Source organism: Octodon degus, unplaced genomic scaffold, assembly GCF_000260255.1.
Source record: "Octodon degus isolate 3935 unplaced genomic scaffold, OctDeg1.0 scaffold00009, whole genome shotgun sequence".
Lineage (NCBI taxonomy): Eukaryota > Metazoa > Chordata > Mammalia > Rodentia > Octodontidae > Octodon > Octodon degus.
This window is the reverse complement of record NW_004524585.1, coordinates 11,682,110-11,704,608: the sequence shown is the minus strand read 5'-3', so window position 1 is coordinate 11,704,608 and position 22,499 is coordinate 11,682,110. Positions and strand designations below refer to the sequence as shown.

The following is a 22,499-nucleotide window of genomic DNA, read 5'->3' as shown; positions in this document are numbered from 1 at the left end:
GTCAGTGTCAGCCATGTGGATGAGTCACGGCCAATGCTTGGCCAATGTGCTCTCTGTGAAAGCCTGAGAGAGTGTCTTCTCCCCATATGACTCTCAACTAAGTCAATTTAGTAACAACAGTATTTACTGAGTGTACATATTGATGTGTTTAAGCTAAAGGGATTAGATCTTCTCAATTTTTCTAACTAGAAGATATATATGTTTATCATGATTATCATCATGATCATCAACATCAACCAGACTGATACACCATTATTAGGTTTTTGAAAATAAATACAACTGGTTCTTGATTTCTATTTCTTGGTCTGTTTATTTATTGTTCATAGATATTTATTTTATTGTTCAATATTTGACTTTAGTTGATTTTATATTAAATACAATTAAATTTTATGACAAACTTCCAAATCTCCCGTTTACCAATGGTATTATATAAATACCATTTTATGTGTATACCATGGCATAAAATAAAGTAGGGAAGCAATACTTTAGCCATTATTTGACACTGAATAGATAAAGAATTTTAGTAATATAAAAATTACAGGGCCTGGGCTGGTGAGATGGCTCAGTGGTCTAAAGCACCTACTTAGAACAAGCTTAGCAAAGCACAGGGACCGCAGTTCAATTCCCCAGCACCACATGCCAGCCAGACCCGCCCCCTGGTGGGCTGAGCTGGCCGCGCACACACACACACACACACACACACACACACATAGATGAATTTAAAAAATAAAATAAAATAAAAATTACAGGGCCTGGGAGATAGCTCAGTAAAATAAGCACTTGCCTGGCAAGCGCAAGGGCCTGAGTTCAATCCCTGGTTCTGCAAATAAATAAATAAATAAATAAATATTACAGGGGCAATATATAATGCAAAAAAAGAAAGAAAGAAAGCCTACCTCTACAAAATGATGTGAGAGGACTTTTAAAAATACACAGATAGTCTAAGGCTGGAGGTGTTGCTAACTGGTACAGGAGCTTACCTAGCATGACTAAGACTTTGGGTTCAGTTGCCAACACTACTGTTATGGTTTGTGTTTAGTGGTCACCCAATGCCTCATGTAGTTGAGGGGCAGACTTCTATGTTATCAGCATAACCTAGATAGATGATGAAGTTTCTGAGTCAGGCACACCCAAGTATGAATGCCAGCAAGACCTGTGCATGCTGGATTAGGGCACTTTACCTCCTCTGATTCTTCTTTTAAATCACAAAATTACTTTTTCATCATTAATTTACTTTCACCATTAAATTAACTACTACTTATTTGGCAGAACTGTTGGTGTAAAGATAATTTTGAAAAAGCCAAACACATAGTACAACACCTAGTTCAAAACAACACTCAGTGACTAGTATAGTTATGGCACACCATAAATCCAAATATGTTAAAATACTTGTAAAAGCTAAGATGGCAGCCAAGCATGGTGATGCACACCTGTAATTCCAGCACTCAAGAAGATGAGGCAGGAAGAATACCATGAGTCTGAGGCAAGCTTGGGCTACACAGTGAGCCCAAGGCCAACCTGAACTACATAGTAAGATCCTATCTCAAAAAAAACCACCTAAAATTACCTAGAAAAGTACAAATAAAAATAAACATAGTTAGGGCCAGCCTGACAGCTCAGTGGACTAAAGCACCTGCTTAGGCAGAGCACAGTGACCTGGATTAGGTCCTCTGCATGCTGTGCCAGCCCCGCCCCCAGGGGCATGCTAAGAGAGTGAGACTGGATGTGGTGGCGCACACCTATAATCACAGTGCTTGGGAGGCTGAACACAGGAGGATCACTATGAGTCCGATCTTCATAGTGAGACCTTATAGACCCTGTATCCCCTGTACTAAGTGCATAAAAATAAATAAAAATAAATTAAAAATAAATAAATAAACTTGGTTAATTGGTTAGGGTGGTATTTGTACTAATACTATTCTCATTTAAGTAACTTTTGTAATGTTATTATGTTGCATAGAAGTAGATACAAAGAAGAGTAAATCAAACCTGAAAACAATCTTAAGGAGAATGATTCTCTTTAAATGTGAATAATTATCCTATGGTGTTTTTGTTATATTGAAAATTTGAAAGCAAACTATAACTGTTAAGGTATCATCCTTCAAAAGGACTTCCAAAGTATTTAAAGAATATTTTGCTTTGCTCAAAGCCATTTGCAAACAACTGTATTTTCATAGAAAAAAAAAATCAAACAACCTGATACTTGCTTTATAAAACATTGGGACATTTTATAAAACATTTGGCTAATTTTATTTCTGTATGATTCTTACAGTATTTCTTTAACTTCTGTTTAGGTCTCACAGTTCTCATTTATAGAAAGACAAAGGTGAATCAGATAGTATCTTTTAATGTTCTTTTTGCTATAATGTCTTGGATCCTGCAACTTTCTTTCTTTTAAATACACTCAAGGATATAGTCCTATAATAGTCTTACCCTGCTAATGGCCCACAAAGCTGAAGGCCTTACTGTCTCCTCTCATCGAGTCAATGGGCCAAAAGGAGCCGCAGAGCTTAGAAATCCATGAGAGACAGCAAAATGATTAAGAACTTGGCTACTGATCTTCAATTAAAGGATGGATAAATTTAGATTAGAGAGGCTAAGGACAAAGAGTCCATTATACAAACGAAATACACAGCTAATGATCAACACCGTTTCCTTTTTTTTTTTTCTTTTTTTTTGCGGAACTGGGGACTGAACTCAGGCCCTTGCGCTTGCCAGGGAAGCGCTTATTCCACTGCGCCATCTCCCCAGCCCCCCTTTTAAAAAAAAAAAAAAACCCTTTCCTTTACATGAACAGATTAATAAGAAATGAAATCAACCCTATACAGAAGCATGAGATGATATCTTTAGGAATTCTTGTCATTTATGGTAGCACCTGCCTGTACTCCCAGCACTTGGGAGGCTGCAGCAGGAGTATCACAACATGAGTTCCAGACCAGTATGGGCTACATAGTGAGTTAAAGGCCAGCCTGAACTGCATGGCAAGACCCTGTCTCAAAGAAAAAAAAAAGGGGGGGGGGGGGCAAATAGCTCAGCAGATTAAAGCACCTACAAGCAGGCCAGGGCTGGAGGGTTTGATTCCTGGGCCTGACTGCTGGCCCCACCCCCGGGAAGTATTGAGACTGAGCGTGGTGGTGCAAGTCTGTAATCCCAGCTCTTGGGAGGCTGTGAACAGGCAGATCACTTCAAGTCTGAGCTAGTAGTGAGACCCTGAACACCCTGTAGACCCTTCCCTAAAACACACACACACACAAAAAAAAGTTCTTCAGTAATGGTGGGATCCCTGCAACAGGTACTATGACTTCTTTGTATCCATCCTAGCATCTACTGTAGAATATGGAACAGGAAATACTTAATAAATATGTAGAAAAAATTTAAAAATCATTCAAATTTTTAAAGATGCAAACCATAGAACTATAATACAAATGTTAGGACAGGAATTTTCTCCTCTCTTGATATTAAAGAAAAGATAATAGTACCAGGCATGGTAGCACATACCTGTAATTCTACTACTTGGAAGGCTATTGCAGAAAGATCTTGCAGTCAAGGCCAGTATAAGCTACCTAGTGAATCTGAAGCCAACCTGAGCTATATACCAGGAAGACTCTATCTAAAAAATAAAAATAAATAAATAAAATCAATAGCTGGATGTAGAGAGAGGTCCCCCAACCCATAATCCCAGCACTCAGAGATGGAGGCAAGAGGACTCTTGAGACTTTGAGGCCAGCCTGAACTGCATAGTAAAACTCTGTCTCAAAAGACAAAAATAAATACATAATTTAAAAATAAAAATAATAACCCTAAATTATAATTTAAAAATAAAAGACAAATACAAATAATAATAATTACCCTTTCTCTTAGGAAGCTAAAGAGAGGAAGTGTTTGAACCCAAGACTTTGAGATCAGACTAGGTTCCATCTCAAAAACCAAACTGAAACAAAAACTTGGACCCTGGTGATCCTGTCATAGAACAGCTATATCAGCACAGAGTTGGAGCAAGGCAGCCTTTACTATTACCTGAAAACTAATGCCAATCATGGATATGTGGCCTGCTTTAAATATCTATTAAACACAGCTCAAGCAGTAAGACTGTCCTGATATTAGCCCAACATGGCAACTAATGAGGTATGAAACGACAAGCACCTCACTGGGGTCCAGTCCTGCAACAACTCTCCAACAGGTGAAATGATTCTCAACAGATGGACCACAGCTCAGTCATCTTTCAAAATCACTTTCCACTGCCCCTAGTGATTTATAATGAGATAAGTCATTCTTTTGACCTCATTTTTCATGCTATTTACTGTCAAGGGCAAGCAATTTAAACATGAGGAGAGAAATCAATACAAGATATGTTTACAAAATAGTAAAGCTGCATCCACAGGATCCAAACACACTCTGGGCACCTCCAAGTAAAATTCATACACAGGCCAATAACGTCAAAAAATCAAAATAACTAAGAAATGTAAGCCCAACACAGTGGCACATGCCTATAATCCTAGTACTTGGGAGACTGGGGCAGCAGGATTGCTTTGAGTTTGAGGACAACATGGGCTACATAGTGAGTTCAAGGCCAGTCTAAACAACACAGAGAGACCCTGTCTCGAAAAGAAAGAAAGAAAGAAAGAAAGAAAGAAAGAAAGAAAGAAAGAAAGACAGAGAGACAGAGACAGAGACAGAGACAGAGAGAGAGAGATATCCTCAAATCCTGCTTTGGTTAGTTGTGGTTCCTGCTCAAACCCTCAAAGGTTCACTGCCAAGAAATCTGTCAAGCCTTGTTGGCCTGATGTTTGGTGTATACAGCACACGAGGATGTCATCCTCACTCTCATCTCCAACTCTCCAAGCACAGCCATTAAGATGCCCCGGTGTCCTCTGCTACACACCACACTCAGTCCTACTGCTCTGCCCCACTGCTCTACGGTCCTAGACTGTCTACTATCCTAGGGTCATATCTTTACCTGGTATCCCACATTTTAACACTTTTAATAATTAGAGTTTTGATGTATCTGCCTGCAACTAGACTATGAGTCCCCTTAGGACAGAAACTGTAATATACACAGTTACAATCTGCTATTAAGTATGCAATTTTAGGGGTAAACTAAGAATATAATAAAGAGCACCCACAAGTGATGGCATAATATTCAGATATAAAACACTTTACTCTCAAAGCCTATTTAATGATAAAGGAAAATGATTACAGGAAAAATTAAATGGGAAAAATTTTAAATGTTGACTCCAACTTTGTGAGATAGATATAGATATAGATATAGATATAGATATAGATATAGATAGAGAGAGATAGGCTAGATAGACAGATATTAAACATTGAGAAAAATCTGTGAAAGAACTACACTAAAATGTAACTAGTATTTATCTCCAACCAGCCAGACTTTTTAGTTACTCTAAATTTTTTCTTTATATTTTCCATTTCTCCTTTGTTTATGTTTTTGTTTCCAAGGAAAGGCAATACAATCTGGTGAGAGGAAATAAATATAACATTAAAAACATGTGCTTCACAATCAAAACTTCCTGGGCTTAAAATTCTAGCTCTGCCATTTACTATCTATATATCCTTGGGCAACATGTCAGTTTCTCCACCTGCATAAAATTCAAACAATAATAGTACTTACCTCATAAGTTGTTTTGAGTATTATATGTGTGTTGATATTTTTAAAGCATTTTACCACTACTGCTGCTACTAATAGTATTACTAGTATTATAACTAAATCATTTTAAAAACACTACTATAAAAGTATTAAAAGGGATATATATATATATATATATATATACATTTGCCACAGAGTCTCACTATACCACTTGGACTCATAGTGACCTAGTTTTCAGCCTCCTCAGCACAGGGATTACAGGTATGAACCACTATGCCTAGTGGCCCACTCAGCACACCCAGGGGCGAGGCCAGTGCAGCATGTGGTACTGGGGATCTAAAATATATTATTTAAACTAGGCAGGACGGTACATGCTAAGGGCTGGGGAGATGGCTCAGTAGAATAAGCATTTGCCTGGCAAGTACAAGGTCCTGAGTTCAATCCCGGGTACGGGGGGGGGGGGGGGGCACATGCCTATACCCAGCACTTGGGATATTAAGGCAAAACGACTGCCACAAATTCAAGGCCAGCCTGAATTATACAGAGTTTATGGTCAGCCTGAACCACATACATAGCCAGACTCTCTCAAAAAACCAAAAATTAAAAACAGGCTTTTTAATTTAATTTTTATTGACGGGGGGGGGGGAACTAAACTATAGACACCACACTTGAGAGTAGGTGCTGGCCACTGAGCTATATCACCAGTCCAAAACAGGCTTTTTTTAAAAAGTCAATATCAACATCAGGCAAGGAAGTGCTGTGGATTGAATGTCTCTAATTCATATGCTGAAATTCTAAATAATTTGTTGTATTAGGAGATAGAGCTTTTGAAGGTAATTAAGTCATAAGGACAGGGCTGCCATAAATGGGAGTCGTGTCCTAGACACAAGAGACATGAGACACAAGAACATGATCTCACTCTCTCTGCCCCCAACTATGTGAGGAAATAGCAAGGAGACAGCTGTCTGCAAACTAGAAAGAAGAGCCTCGTCAAGAATGCTTCTGGCATCCTGATTTCAGACTTCCAACCTCCAGAACTGGAAGAAATGAATGTCAGTAAGCCATTTAGGTTTTGGTACATTTTTACAGTAGCCCAACTAACACAGTGTGAAAAGCAAGTAGGATTCATACATTATTGTATGAAATAAAAAATGATAGAGCAACTTTGGAAAATTGACAGTTTCTTATAAACATTCATTACCATCAGTTATCTCACTTGGGGGGAGGGGGGAAGAGCTACCAAAAGAAATTTTATAATATGCACACACAAGCACTTGTATACATCCAGACAGGGTGGCACACACCTGCAATATGAGAGACAGAGGCAGAAGGAGCAAAAGTTCATGGCCATCCTGAACAACGTAATGAGACCCTAACTCCAAAAACAAAAAACCAAAAATCCTGTATACAAATGGTTATAGCAGTTTGATTTATTTTTAGCAAAAGTTGGAAATGTCCAAATGTCCTCCAACCAGTGAATGAATAAAACTGTGATACATTCATATGATGAAAATGATATCAATTAACTATGAAGACTAAAGAAATACAGAAACATGCAACAACACAGACGAATCTCAATACATAATGGTAAATGAACGAGGCCAGGTTCAAAGTGCTCCATACTATATGATTCCATCTATATGGCACTGTGATTATAGGGACAGAGAACTGATGAATGGTTGCCACAGATGTGGAATAAGAGAAGGGGCTGTACACAAGAAACACAAAGAAATCATGAGGGCAATGGTAACGTATATCTTAATTGTGATAGAGGTTATACAACAATTTGTCAAAATTCATGAACTTCATAATTAAGAAAATTAATTTTACCATATGTAAGTTACACCATGTTTTTAAATATTTATCAGGTGTGGTGTACATGCCTGAAATCTCAGGATTCTAAGAAGCTGAGGCAGGAGGATCACAAGTTCAAGCCCAACCTAGGCAAGATAAGACTTAATGAGACCTCATCTCAAAATAAAAAATTAAAAAGGGCTAGATACAGTTTAGTGCAAAGGCCTTGAGTTCAATCTCCAGTACCATAAAAATAAAGCAATAAAATATAATAATAAGAATGATGATGGACCAGGGAGATGGATCAGTGGAATAAGCACTTCCCTGGCAAGCAAAGGCCTGAGCTCAATCCCCAGTTCCGCAAAAAGATAATGTTAAATATTTAAAATGAAAATAATTTATCTCCTATCAGATTTTATTGGTACTTTTTAGGTATATACAATGATCACCATCATCATAGAGAATTTGTACCTGTACATGATACAACTTCTTTTTTCTTTCCCATTCCCCTACCCTCCCTTCAAACACCTCCTTCCCTATTTACAAAAGCTCTATTTCCATTTTTTCCTTCTTTTCTCTGAAAATAACGTTATCAACAAGACCTACCCACCTTCTTACATCTAGTGGAGTTGTTCTTAATCTAGATACACGATACACTGACAGTCTACCTATTTTTAAATATTCACAGAAAAGATTCTAAAAGCTTGAATGCCTGTATATAGCTACTCACAGGACTTTAAGAATGGAAAATAATTTGGCTAGGGAACAAATGAAAGTCACTTGCATCCATACTTTCCCCTAAATCAAAAAGCCTAATGTCTAAATCTGGCTTTGAGGTCTACTATGGGACAGAAACTAATTGGTACAAATATGTACACAGTAACAAGCCAAGTGCCCAACAGCTTGTGATACATCTTATTAGCCAATTTAAAGAGGCAAGGTACTAGGATGAATCAGGAGGGATAAATGTTTTAGATGCCCAATAATTAAGGAGGCAATAGGATCTTCTGAATGGCTGACTGGCATGGGTCCTGACACTAAACAGCATAAATCAATACTTAGAGTAAGCAAAAATTACTTCACAGAATAACATAGGTATAGGTAATGAAGTTGGAATCCAAGAGAAAGGAATGGAAGTTTTATTTTACCATGCAAGTTTTATACTGAACTAAACATGTCATCTTAGTTTTCTTCTGTCTTACTCTGAATATAAATTACTTCTCCTTATCTACCTTCTTCATCTGCACCTATCTCTACCTATCTTCTACCGATATATGTAATTTTAACCTCCCTGAGGGTGCAGGATCAGACTGAGGTAGCTCGCCAATGACAAAGGTATTACACATTGAATTTCAGTCTGGGGTGACCCTGAGCGACCAAACTTGGATCCTGAGACCATTACGAGGCCAACTGTACTATGTCAAGTACATAATTACTCTGATCTTGGTTTCTCTCTAAACAGTTATGAGCAGCATGGACTATGGAAAAGATGGGGCTGACATCAGCACATCTCACCACATCTAACACAGATATAAATGCCAAATACGTTGTAAGAACATGTGGGCACTCATTTTAACATATTCTAGAAAATCTGCCTTCTGAAAAGCAAGCTCTTAAAATAACCCAGTAATTTGGTAGATAATATCAGTAAAGCCTGTATTATGGGCCTGCCACCCAAGATCATAATACTATGAATAATCTTTACTAAGTAAAGAATGTTAAAAGACCACATCAAATTATTAACATGCATACTCCTTCTTTATAAGGTATACATACAAATAAAATGGCAATTTTCTTTATAAGCAAACATATGCTTTCCAGGGTTATGTAATCAGATTAGTCCCTGTTTTCATTGAGGACTTTAGGCCACTAAATATAGTTAGTCTACCTCAGGCTTTCAGGAGAACTTGTCTACCTTTTCAGATAATTCTGATCCCTGTCTCTTTCAAGTATTATTAATAGGACTTCTGGAGCTTGTTAACTTTCACTCAAGCACCTCATGGTCTTAGCAAAAGCTGCCAAGAAAGAAAAGTCTCCAAGTCAGATGCAGCATTAAGGCACTAAAACCTGCAGTGCAAATTGGCTACTGTGACTTTGTGGAACAAGGAGAAAACTGTCCCCCAAGATTGCATGGGTGTTACTTTCAATATACCAACATGACAATCCACAGATGGTAAAGAAGTAGTCATGGTTAAAACAAAGGAGTGAAAGGCAGCAATCATTCAGATAATGCACATCATGCTTATATAACAGATATTTTTTTTTCCAGATACTTACAGTGTTCACTCTTCATTTCACAAAAGGTGAAATCAGCTATTAGACAACTAAGCTATTGGCAGTGCCAGTCTGTCTTACATTTTGAAAATAATCTTTATATAATTAAGAGTTCTTTAGATCATGGAAAAACACACTGTAACTTTTTGTAAACTGGCTTGTAGAAGAGTTCTAAGGCAATAAAAGCCCCTTGTCTTGACTTAAAGAGACTGCTTCTCAACAGAAAATTGTTTCTACCTCCAATCTTTAAGCAACTTAATCTTCAGCTAAATTTGTCCAGTATTAAGTATACCTAGTCAACTCATTGCCAGCTGTCTTAATGGGAAGAAGTGTCTCTATCATATTCATAGATAGTTAAAAAGAAAAAGAAATCCACAGCTGTTAGCCCCTTTCCTCCATTCCATTACAAAAGAATATTAAACATAAAAGTGTACATCACAGTTAGGGATAATTAAGAAAGAAGGAAAGGTGCCAAGGTGGTCATCTCAGGAGAAGGACACAGAAAAGCAGTTACCATAAATGGGAAGAGACCTAACATGAGTGAGGTTAAAGAATGTTTTTCTGACATTAAAATGTGTATGGGAAGAACCAGACATAACTAGCAGAGTCACTCTAAAAGAAACAAGGTCACTGAGTAACAGTAAGAAAATAGTGCTTTCACATAATGGCAATTCCAGAAAAAGGATACATGGACTAGAAAACCAGGGATTATACTTCTCTTATATTCCACGAACCCATAAAATAATTTCCAGAATACAAATCTCAGTCTTCTCTCTATCCTGGATACTTCTGAACAATAAAAATTCGCCTGGCAAAGAGTTCAGAAATTTAAAGTTTACATTTTATTTTTATTTTTTTTTGGGGGGGGGGGAGTAGGGATTGAACTCAGGACCTTGCACTTGCCAAGGCATCTGTGCCACTGAGCTATCTCTCCAGCTCCCAAACTTTACATTTTAAATAAAATTTAGTATGTCAAGCCCAGTGGCACATGCCTGAATCCCAGCTACTTGACAGGCTAAGACAAGAGGATAGCAAATTTGAGGCCAGCCAGCAAAATGTGGCAAGACCCTGTCTCAAAAAAAATTTTTTTAAATAATTTTTTTAAATTAAAAAAGGTATAGAAATGTATCTCAGTAGTAGGTGCCCTGGGATCAAACCTTAGCATTGTAAAAGAATTGTTTTTAATTTAATGTGGTTCTCTTGGCTTTTGTCTTACTTTATGTTCTGCTCTTTATTCAGTGGGACATACAGCGCTACAACATAAATCTGAGAGAAACATATTTTACAGGCAATTTATCTGACTTTGCACAAGTAAAGCTTTTCTGAGCTTCAGGGTCCTCAGGTGCAAAATGAAAATAAAAACATTACCAGCCACATCTACTTCAGGAGACCAGTACTGAGACTCAAGATAATAAATATGAAATTATTTTTAAATGACAAAGCACTAAACAAATATTGTTTGCTACCTTCAGTGAGGCACTGCATGAGCAGGAAGAAACAGATAAAAAAGGATAAAAAGTGAAGGTTCTTTCACCTAATGGAGAAAGGATGCAAACATGGTAAGGAGCAATTTAATCTACTGGCTAAATATATTTAGGAAAGTGACTTAACATAAAGCTGAATTATTTAGAAGTGGATTCTCATGTGAACACATTCACTTTGCACGAACAGGAAAAGAAAAATAATTGAAGTTCAATGGGAAGGATAGGATGGAGTTAGTTATGACAGTCAATATAGACAGAATTGTGACAGACATATGTGAAAGAAATAAAGATGATATTATCAAACACAGAACTACCGGCTCATCCAAAACCCACATACTATAGCTATATATAGTGGCTTCTATAGGGCACTTCACAAAAAGAAGGAAAGTCTATTCCACAGGTATCAAACAGAAGTGATTGAGAAACTTAGTTCTCCACAGGAAACCATGAAGAAGGCAGCATTGCCGGGAAGAAAATAAGACACAACAATGAGGTCAAGGGTGTTCTATGAGCTGTAGCCTGGAGAAGATACAAACTGGTTTTCAAGCTGCAAATCAGCAAAACAAAAGGAGTAGTCTCTGAAGATCCGCCTGCCTTAACCCAATCTATAGAGCTTTATAAGTAATCAAAGACGTTCAATATTGGGGCCACACAGGCAGAAAACTGGATTTTCGCAAAGGCCATTCGGCAAAAGATACTGCGTACAGAAGTGGCATGTGTACAGGCACACCAACGGGACAGAAGTGAAGATGGCTAATCTACAGGGATAACATGGGGACCAAATCACCAGTAACCATGACAACTTAAGTAGGTGGAGGGAAATACAAACACTGACCATAAGACCAAAAACGGAGTTACCTGGTGCAGGGCTGTCAAGCCGTCCACGTTGACTGTGTTGATATCGGCCCCTCTGGCTAGAAGCTTTTTTACCTCTTCGGTGTCTCCGCTAGAACAGGCGGCCAGAAAGACAGCGCCGTCTTCAAAGCGGACCCTGGGGCTCCCGCGCGTCTGCGTCTGGCGCCCGGCGCCTCTCCGCTCCGCGGGCTCCTGCTCTGTCAGCGAGCCACGCCAGCGCCGCAGCTGCTCAGCCCGCCTCATGCGCGCCGACTCTGCTCGCTTCCCACCTAGGTGCTCCAGCTCCGCCATGGCCCCAGTTCCCTGCAGCTGCAGCCGAAACTACCAGTAGGAGACTGCTGGTGCGACTTGGGTTGCCACTGCCACCTCTCTCAGAGCGCTTCAGCCAGGAGCAGAAGGCGGAGACCTCTGCACCGCCATCTTTACTCTTCCCGCCACTAGCACCGCCCGCACGCTCCCTCGGCTTCAACACGCAGGCCCTACCCGGGCCGCGAGTCATCACGGGACTTGTAGTAAGACATCTGCCTTGGGAGCACCCCTGAGCCATGAGGAAACTACATATCCCTAGATGCATCAGAAAGGGGGCGAGGACAAACAGCGCGCTCCTTCGCCGCCGAGCTCAGCGATGTCACCTTTGCCCCAAAGTTGGAAGTGTCTTTTGGAGTGGCGTCAGCCTCTTCGTTGGGGCATTTTGGGAATCGTAGTTTACTCTGGTTATGAGTACTAACTAATGTTGACTCCATAATTATCATATTACACTTTTGGAGTGGAAAAGGGGCAGTAAATTTCCTATTTTCTAGTGGAATGAACTACACATAAAATACGAGATAGACTCGAATTCATGTCCTGGTTCTAAATCTAGGATTACAGTGACATATTGATCAGAGTAAATGTGAATGTGTATAAATAGGAGAAACAGCATACACAAATATTGTTACATGTTTTACATAAATAACTTTGAACGTAATTTTACTCTAGGAACTAAAAAACTGTATCGGAAAGAATGCATTCATTCTTCCAAGATGGAAAAAACTTAAGCTCAAATTAATTCACATCTGTAGATAATTACTTGACCTTCTAATGACCTATTTCCTCTGCATAATGTAAGAATAATACTTCATAGGGTAGTCGTGTAGATTAACTGATAAATGGAAGAATGCCTAGTGCTATTCCTGGCATAAATCAGCTAGCAACAAATATGAATTTTCTTTCTTCTCCCCTCTTCCTCCTCTACTCTTTTCATGGATCTTAATTTATTATGACACAGAATGGATGTTTTTATCCATGATCTTTTCATCAAATCCACAGAAAACTATGGAACATCCCAAACTCCTAAGGAAGCAAATGAAATGTTTTTATATTTAATGTAAATTTAGTTGTAAAACCTATGTATGTCTGATTGATTTAATAATTATACCATCTAGGGCCTTAACTCTGGACAAAACATAATTAAATGTGCTATCCATAATGAAAGAAAACATACATGTATATTAGATTCTTTAATCTTTTTGAATTTTTATATGAAAAATAATTGGAGCATTACAAAAGCAAACTTTATTATCTTCTATCATGGGAACAAATACCTGTTCCTCAGTTTCCCCTGCAATGTACTGGGAATCACATTGAAAAAATAAATGGGGGCTGAGGAGATAACTTGATGGTCTAAGCACTTGGGACCCAGGTTTGATTCCCAGTACTGCATGCTGTGCCAGCCCTGAAACCCAGGGCGGACCATGCTGGCCACTGAAACTAGGCATGGTGGTGCATGCCTGTAATCCCAGCACTGGGAAGCTGAGACAGGAGAATCACTAGGACTCTGAGCTGAATAGCGGGACCCTGTGCCAGATAAATAAATAAATAAATTTTAAAAAGAAATAAATGAATGAAAATATAAAATATCAGTTTAATAATAGCATATATATCCACCGTATGATTTAAGTTGGGTATTCTTGAATACTTCATAAATATTATCTTTCAGTATCTTATATACTGTATAATAATGTGCATAAAATAATTTATATTATTTTTTCCTTTATTCATGTGTCTACAGTTACTATAGAATTTGTGTTTCATGATTACTTTCTAAATTGTCAATATGGAAACTTTTCTTGATATTCAAAACAATTCAATTTCTTGATATTCAAAACTGCACACAAACTCCCAAATAGAATTCTCCCTAAAGTATAAAAAGGAATTGATATTAAATTAGATAAGAACACTTAGCTGTAAACTTAGCCCTTTTGCAATCTTCATGCACCAATTTAATATTTTCATATATATTTAAATATATATATATCTAACTTCATACATAATTGTCTTCTAGTGAGGATCTTTTTAAACAGAGTAAAATTTCAGTGGACCCATGATATTACTCTTCTTTAGGTAGTACTGTACAGTATTATTTTTGCATTCAGAAATAAGAATACCTGGTTCAGATTGTATAAATAAGCCAAAATTGGCCAAATCCAAATTAAATTATTACTTTCCCAAGGGGCATGAGCTTAATTTTTTTTTTTACATTTATTCAGTATGTGTGTGTGTGTGTGTGTGTGTGTGTGTGTGGCCAGCTCAGCCCATAACATAAGTTTTTTCCTAATATATCTTCCCCTAACCAGAACTCTTTAAGAACAAACTGATATAAGCATCTTATTAAGCAACCAGGATAGTAAATACAGTAAAGAAAATATTCTCATATGCAAGTTAGTAAATCTTGACAAATAAGCCCATTTACAAATGTTTTTTGCACTTTGAAAAGTACAAAGCCATGTTATAAAGTGAAAAAGGTTTACAAAATAATAATTCTTCAGGGGCCTGGTCCTGAGTTTGATCCCTGGTACCACAAATAATAATAATTCTCCATATATACAGTTTAAAAATAACTTGTAATAGTAAAATAGTTCATTTTTTAAAAATAACAACACCTTAGACAGTTATAATCTTTCGGTTCTTTCATTCTGGCCTCTGTTTTCATCAGTTAACATACCTCCCTCTGGTGGACAAATAGAAACTAGACTTATGCTGAGTCTTCTTTCCTTTTCTTTTTTACTTTTCTCTTTTCTCCCTTGTTCTTTCCTCCCCGTCCCTCTCCTTTTACTTTCTCTTTCATTTTCCCTCCATATTATCAGATACTTGCTAGTTTTGTGAAGATCACCGTCCACCAAACTCAATACAATTTCTGCTTTTAAGACATTTAAAGGATTTTTTTAGAACCAAAAGGAAAGTAATCAATTTCAGTTCTTGAAAACATCTCTGTTATTGAGACAATTACTGTTAAGGTAGTAAAAAACAAAACAACAACAACAAAAAAGACACTGACGGGATGAAACGTCAGAAAAAAGGACCGGCTAAATAGCTCAAAAGCGCCTGTTTAGGCAGACGCAGCCGGAGTTCCTGCCGTGCCGGCCCGGCTCCCAGGGCGCTCTAGATGACTTTTATTTATTTATTTATTTTAAATTTTATTTATTTGTGTGTGTGTGTGTGTGTGTGTGTGTGTGTGGCCAGCTCAGCCCACCAGGGGGCGGGGCTGGCTGGCATGTGGTGCTGGGGGATTGAACCGCGGTCCCTGGGTTTTGCTAAGTTTGTTCTAAGTAGGTGCTTTAGACCGCTGAGCCATCTCACCAGCCCCTCTAGATGACTTTTAGACAGTCTTCCAACTCTTAAAAGTGTGGTACTTTCTTAACCGGAAGTACCTGTCTATAGCTAAGCCAACCTAGCTCGTCCTTCCACTCTGACAAAGAGGGCTGCCTCAGTAATTGAGATCGCACAAGGGCGCCACCCGGGACCGCCAAGGTCAAGCCAGGCGGTACGTCCGGGATGCTGCCTGAGGGCGTCTCTCCCTCGAGGAGCCCAGAGCGCGCGCTCCAAATTGAGCGAAAGCAGCCTCAGAGGATTGGCCAATAGCTGAGTGCGCTCCCCGCGGGGGGGGGCGGGGAATATTGTAGCGGACCAATCACAATCCTTGCGCGGCAGGAGGCGGAACTGCGCCAACCGTCAAGGCTCCCGCGGGCTCGTACGCTTTCTGGTGAGGTGAGGTCTCGCAGGTAAGTGTTTTTCTGGGGCCTCAGAAAGCGGTCCTGGAGGAGGTCACAGTGGGTCTGAGGGGTAAGCCTTTCTGCTTCTGCCTAACATGGGCGTTTTGCTCTCCTCAGAGGAGAGTCCAAAAAGCTGCTAGTCGCGTCTTCGTAACGAATTTGTGGGAGCTCTCTCCAGTCGAGCCGGAGAGATCCGCCCAAAGGAAAAGAGACCCTTTACTCGCTGCGGGGTATGTCCAGGTTGTTATTTCACCACAACTCACGTCTTGGATGGACACTGTTAATTTAGTAAACTTACTACAGATTTGAATACAAAATGTGCTTTTGTTTGTGAGACTTGCGCCTCACCAAGTTGCCCCAGCTGGGCTTGCAGTTTTCCTGCCTCAGCTTTTCAGAGTGCCGGTCTTATCGGCAGGCTCCCCACCCTCCATGCCTGGCCACAAAATACTTTTTGAAAACTTGGGACTGCCATTGACGGTCCTTCCTAGTGAGATGAATTAATTCCACAACAGGATGCAGACTGACGTGAAAGTAGAGAGGGTGACGATTGAAAGGTGTGTGATTGGGAAGCTTTACAGCCACGTGGAAGAAATTGTAATCGGATGTGTGCTCCTCTGCAGGTGTGAAAAGGAATAAAACTTCTGTGGGCATGTAGGTCAGGACAGCCTAAACGTATGTTTATGGGGAGTAATTACTGGATCTAAGGCTGCAAACATAGGTTAGAACTAGATTAGAAGAACCTTTGTGCACAGAAAATCAGCAGTGATTGATGGAGTTTTGAGTCAGCCAGTGGCAGGTACTAGTTTCTGTTAACATAGTGAGACTGGAGTCGGGCTGCTTCTTCAAGAGACATTGTGTTCTTAGTCTGTTCTAATTCCATTACCATCCATTTCCACTGTTCTCATTCTATATGAGGTACAGTTTATGCCCATGGACACTTTTAATTGATTGTCAGCATCTGCCTATGGAGAAAGTCTTAAGGATCCGTATATTAAGGTTAATTATCCAGTAACTTGCCCCAAGATGGTGGTCTTAAAGGAGGCTGGATGTGTAGTCCCATGATAAAACAATGTGCTTAGCATGTGGCTTCCATGCCCAGTGCTATGAAAAGGTAGTGACGGCTTGGAAATCCATTGTTTAAAGAGGATCATGAGTTTGTGACCAACCTGGACAACATAGTGAAACTCAGTCTAAAAATAAAAAAGAGCTGGATATGGAGGTCAGCATTCCCTGGTTTTAGTCTACTGGGAACAAAAGACAACCAAAGGACTAAAATTAATCTTCGCACCAGGATTTAGTAATTACTTTACCCATCCAATACACAAATCCAGTCTCCTTTGAACATATCTTAAAATAGATGGGTCAAATGGATAATGATCATATAACGTACAACTATCTTTGGTTTTTACAAATTAATTGGCTTCTGGATAGTGGAAGAGTTTGTGAGTAGGCTGGCATAAATTAGTACATCTAATCCTCATAGAATCTAGTTTTACTGCTAAGAACCAGATCCCAAAATGTGATGACCATACCTAGACTATGTGTTCATGTGAGGTCTTTGGGTTTTTTGTATTTAGGAAAGGGTGTACATGTCTCTCAGTGTAGATCAGACTCTTAGTGATCCTCCCAAGCCCTGGGATTACAGTCGTGCCACCAGGCCCAGTCTCAATCGCTGTCTCAGTGTGCCCCAGGGGTGGGGCTGGCATAGCAGGCCTGGGGATCGAACTCCTGGCGCCTGCATCTGCCTAAGTAGGCACTTTAATTCATTGAGCTATTTGGCCAGCCCAAGTGTTGCTTTAAAATGTGACTTATAATTTCTCCACTTGATCTCACCTTTTTCTCAGAAACTTTAAACCAGGCACTACTCATCTAGTCAAAAAGAAAGAAACTCATCTACAAAGATCTGTCTGGTGTACAAAGAGGCAAGTTATTATCTGTTGGTGCATATAGTATCATGGATCTTTTGACTTTTCCCCTTTGGTACTGGAGATTGAACCCAAGGCCTTATTATCCTTAGCCTTTTTTTCATTTTGAAGAAGGTCTCACTAAGGGTAAGTTGCTCAGGCTGGGCTCAATTTTCAGTCATCCTAACCCAGCCTTCCATAGTATGGTTTACAAGTTTGTGCTACCACTTCCTGTAATCTCTGACATTCAGTAGAACTATACTGGAGATCTTTTCTTTTTTTTTTTTTTTTTTTTTTTTTGGCAGTACCAGGGATTGAACTCAGGACCTTACACTTGCCAGGCAGGAGCTTATGCAACTGAGATGTATCCCCAGCCCTTGGGGATCTTTTTGAGAATTTTTTGTTTGTTTGTTTTGTTTTGTTTTTGGCTCCTTCAGGCTGCCTTAAGAGTGGGTCTGGTGTAGCTTCTGGAGCTGGGAATTGAACCACAGTCCTATGCACCTGACTGCATTTGCCCAAGTGGTGCTTTAAACAACTGAGCTATCCAGCAAGGCCCCTGGAGATCTTTTTAAATCTCACAATTATAGTATTTATTTTTTCTGAAAATAAAATACAATTTAGAAATGTAGGTAACTCATTCAGATCCTTAGTGTTGCTCTAATTGCAAGATTTGAAGTCATTCATATAGTTACAAATTAAAACTACCTTTTTACTTGTGTATTTCTCAAAAAATATTTATGAATAGTTGTACTGATGGGAATACTCACATCACTTTTTTCTATATCTGTAGAGTTTATATATGGCTTTTATTTTCAGATTTAAGCATTTGAGTAGTTCAACATTTCACTATAATCCCAACTCTTAGGAGGCTGTAAGCAGGCGGATCACTACAAGTCCGATCTAGTAGTGAGACCGTGAATACCCTGTAGACCCTTCCCTAAAATACAAAAAAGAGAGAGAGAAGTTTAATATTTCAATATTTAGTGTATCTGAAGCTTCTACTTTTCTGCTTTAAAAACTCTCCTGAAACTATTCACTTACTACACATTCCTGTCTCTGAAGCATTGATTAGCTTTTTATTCAAGATAAATTTTTAGTGTGTTTACTGAGATATAATTGGCATACAATAAGCTACATAAATTTAGAGTATATGATTTGATAGATTACAGGGTAATGGTTCTCTTAAGTGCAGTACTGGAAGCTTTCCCTTCAGGTTAGAAATCAGACAAGAATACCAGCACTTCTAGTCAACATTAAACTAGAAGTTATCACCAAGAAAGAAAACAGGAAAAGGATTACAAGGGAAGAATAAAGTGATTATGTATAGATGATATGATGGGCTATTAGAATTGCTGTCCCACTTTCCGTTCCCAAATACATTCAGCATCAGCATTATGAGGTTTTAGTTAACAATCAATTCTGTTGTAGCTGGGCCTGGGCATGCTATAAGAAGTTTGAGTTAGGAAGATTGGGAACTTAGTGAGACTGTCTCAAAAGTAAAAATTTAATGATGTTTACATATAGCAGTAAGAAATATGTAGAAAATTCAATTTTAAAAATACACAGTAATGAATAGAATGATTTGTTCTAATGGTGTTTGTAAATAGGATCACAAGTCCGCATCTTGTACAGCAATTAACCACTAAGAAGAATATATGTAGTGTATTATTTGTTGAAACTGTCCTTCCGATTTGATTTGAAACTGTCTCATTGCTATCTGTTTGTCAATAAAACTTTGAAAAAAAAAAAAAATACACAGTAGATGGGCCAGGGAGATAATAAATACCTGCCTGGCAAGCACAAGGTCCTAAGTTCAATTCCTGGTACCAAACGGAAAAAAAACAAAACAAAAAACGAAACACAATTAGGTGGGGAGTTACTAGGGATTCAACTTAGAGCCTTTGCATTGAGTTACATTCTCATCCTCCCCTCTTTTTATTTTATTTTTTTTTATTTTGAGATGAAACCTCACTAAATTGCCCAGGCTGGGCTTGAATTTGATTCTCCTGCCTCAGTCTGCCAGAGTGCTGGGATTACAGGTGTGTACCACTACATCTGACTTAAAAATATATTTATGAGTAAATCTTACAAACATCAAGTATGGCTTTATACAGAAAATTATAAAATCTTTACAAAGCGTGAAAAAAGATGTATCATGTTCGCACATCTTTGTTTTTTTTTTTAATTATTTGATTTTTTTTTTTTTTTAACATTTATTTATTTATTTTGTGTGTGTGTGGCCAGCTCAGCCCACCAGGGGGCGGGGCTGGCTGGCATGTGGTGCTGGGGAATTGAACCGCAGTCCCTGTGCTTTGCCAAGCTTGTTCCAAGTAGGTGCTTTAGACCACTGAGCCATCTCGCCAGCCCTCGCACATCTTTGGACTTATAAATATATCATTTCTCTCCACCTTGATCTATGGGAGGACTGTATGTGTATGCAAATATTGTGAGCCCTTCTGAATTGTTTCTAAAATTTACGTGAACAAAAGTCCAAGAGTAATTAAACATTCCTAAAGAAATAAGAACAAGGCTGATAAGCTGTAGTCAAACATCTGTTATGTACCTTACATACCATGTATACAATTTTTGTCAGTTATACCTCAGTAAAGCTGGAAACCATTAAAAAATGACCAAAAAAAGGACAAATAACCAGTAGTAATTAAAACAAAGGTATTGAATTAAAGATAATCCAGGTGACCAGTGGAATAAATTTTAATAGTCTCAAAATAAAATGTACATGTATGTAGATTCTTAATTTATGGTAGTATCAGAGAAAAGATAGACTTTTTCAATAAATGATACTAGGGAAATTATTTGTTTTGGAACACATTTTAAATTAGACTTTCACCTTCCTCACTATGCACAAAAATCAATAATTTCTGTTGGATTTTAGATTCAGATATGAAAAGCAAAATTATCTTTTTTTTTTTTTTTTTTTTTTTTTCAGAACCAGAGATTGAAATCAGGCCCTTCTGAGCCATCTCCCCAGCCCCTCTTTTCTAAACTATAGGAAAATATCTTTAAGTTTGGAGCACAGAAAAAAATGAAAGTATTTTTGAGTGTCCTCACCAAATGCCACCATGAATAAACATGCAAAGATAAGCCCCAAATTGATAAGCTCCAAATCCCTGGGTAGCTGCTACAGGGAAAACTAGAGCAAGAAGGGTATTGAGTAGCTGTGTGAGTGGGTTTTATTTTAGATGAGAGAGACTTTGAACATATTTGACTAAAGAGCAAGAATTAGAAATAATAGAGAAAGATAGACTAGTTGAAAGAGTAGGTTCCCTCAATTAGAAAGATAGAATCCACAGCACATGAGAAACTTCAGGCATTTAAGCATTAGCTTGTAAGTTTCTCAGAGCATTGACTATCTCTCAGTCATTCTTGCTCTCCCAAAGCATATGTAGACTTCTTAACTTAGCTAATTTATGTCAAGTCCCTTACTATGCCAGAATTGGTGAATAAAATCAGATCCGGGTCCTGACCTCATATAAGTTTATAATTTACCAGTGGGCTGTAGTTTTATTTTTTAATGCAAGGGATCAGTGAGCCTTGCACATGTTATATTTTTTTAAATTCTTTTTTCTTGTTTATTTCTTGCTGCATAGTACAGGCTGGCCTTGAACTCACTATTTAGCCCAGGCTGACTTCAAATTTCCACTGATTCTTCTGCCTTAGTCTTCTCAGTGCTGGGATTCCAGGTATGCACCACCACCCCCAGCTATAATTCTTTATTTCAAAAATTTACTTGCTTGAGTAGATAAAAAGTTCACAAGAAGCAAACAGAAAAAACTTAAAGACTTTCTCGTCAGAATAGAGATTAGTAATGGAAGTTGTCCTGCACTACACCAAAGCTGTATGATGAAAATTCCTCAGTCACTGTTGCTATTTCATGGTTCTCTCTTTTCTCCCCTAGTACATCTCAAGCAGCGCTTGGTGTGGAGTGGTTCTCCTTCACGTAGCAATCATGCAGAAAGCTTCACGTCTGAAGAGAGAGCTGCAAATGTTAGCCACAGAGCCACCTCCAGGCATCACATGCTGGCAAGAAAAGGACCAGATGGATGACCTGCGAGCTCGTAAGTATCACATCATTACAAGATGAGAATCATGACCCTGTGGGAAGAATTCAAACATTTATATATTCTTCTAAAGTAGGGAACAGATGAAAGGTCATTGTGCTCTATCATCTTTCTTTCTTAATTTGTTTACATTAATAAAAAGTTTACTTGACATTCCCAGCTTTTTTTTTTTTTTTTTGGACTTTTTATTTTACTTTTGCTGACTTCTAATCAAGATTGGGCATTAGCTCAGAAGTACTATTTATATCAGATGATCATCTGAAATAGCTATAATGTCAGGTGGAAGCATAATTGATTAGAATACCACAGTCCAAACAAATGTGCTGGTTTTATTTGGTCTTTGCAAGATATGTTTCTAGTCAGACCCTGTCTCAAACAAAACTAAATAAATAAATATTTTTTAAAAATCAAGGGAACAACCTCTTCTGGAAAAGACGCCCAGTCATGCCTTCAAGCCATTCGGCGAAAAAAAA

General features: G+C 38.4%; 2 protein-coding genes across 8 annotated transcripts in view; one reads left to right on the top strand and one right to left on the bottom strand.

Annotated features, from left to right (window-relative positions):
* Positions 1-12,461, bottom strand: part of Ppp1r12b (protein phosphatase 1 regulatory subunit 12B) — a 237,878-nt gene extending 225,417 nt beyond the window's left edge. For 5 of the 7 annotated variants that reach the window (XM_023708000.1, XM_023707991.1, XM_023707997.1 and 2 more), the window contains exon 1: positions 12,016-12,461. In XM_023708000.1, the coding sequence (XP_023563768.1) occupies positions 12,016-12,303 (288 nt within the window). In that variant the 5' untranslated portion in view covers positions 12,304-12,461. The remainder of the gene's footprint in view (positions 1-12,015) is intronic. The other 2 variants (XM_004625357.2, XM_023707999.1) reach the window with 2 other exon arrangements.
* Positions 12,462-20,906: 8,445 nt separating this feature from the next.
* Positions 20,907-22,499, top strand: part of Ube2t (ubiquitin conjugating enzyme E2 T) — a 5,622-nt gene continuing 4,029 nt past the window's right edge. The window contains exons 1-2 of the mRNA XM_004625355.2: positions 20,907-20,996; positions 21,864-22,023. Of these exons, the coding sequence (XP_004625412.2) occupies positions 20,991-20,996; positions 21,864-22,023 (166 nt within the window). The 5' untranslated portion in view covers positions 20,907-20,990. The remainder of the gene's footprint in view (positions 20,997-21,863; positions 22,024-22,499) is intronic.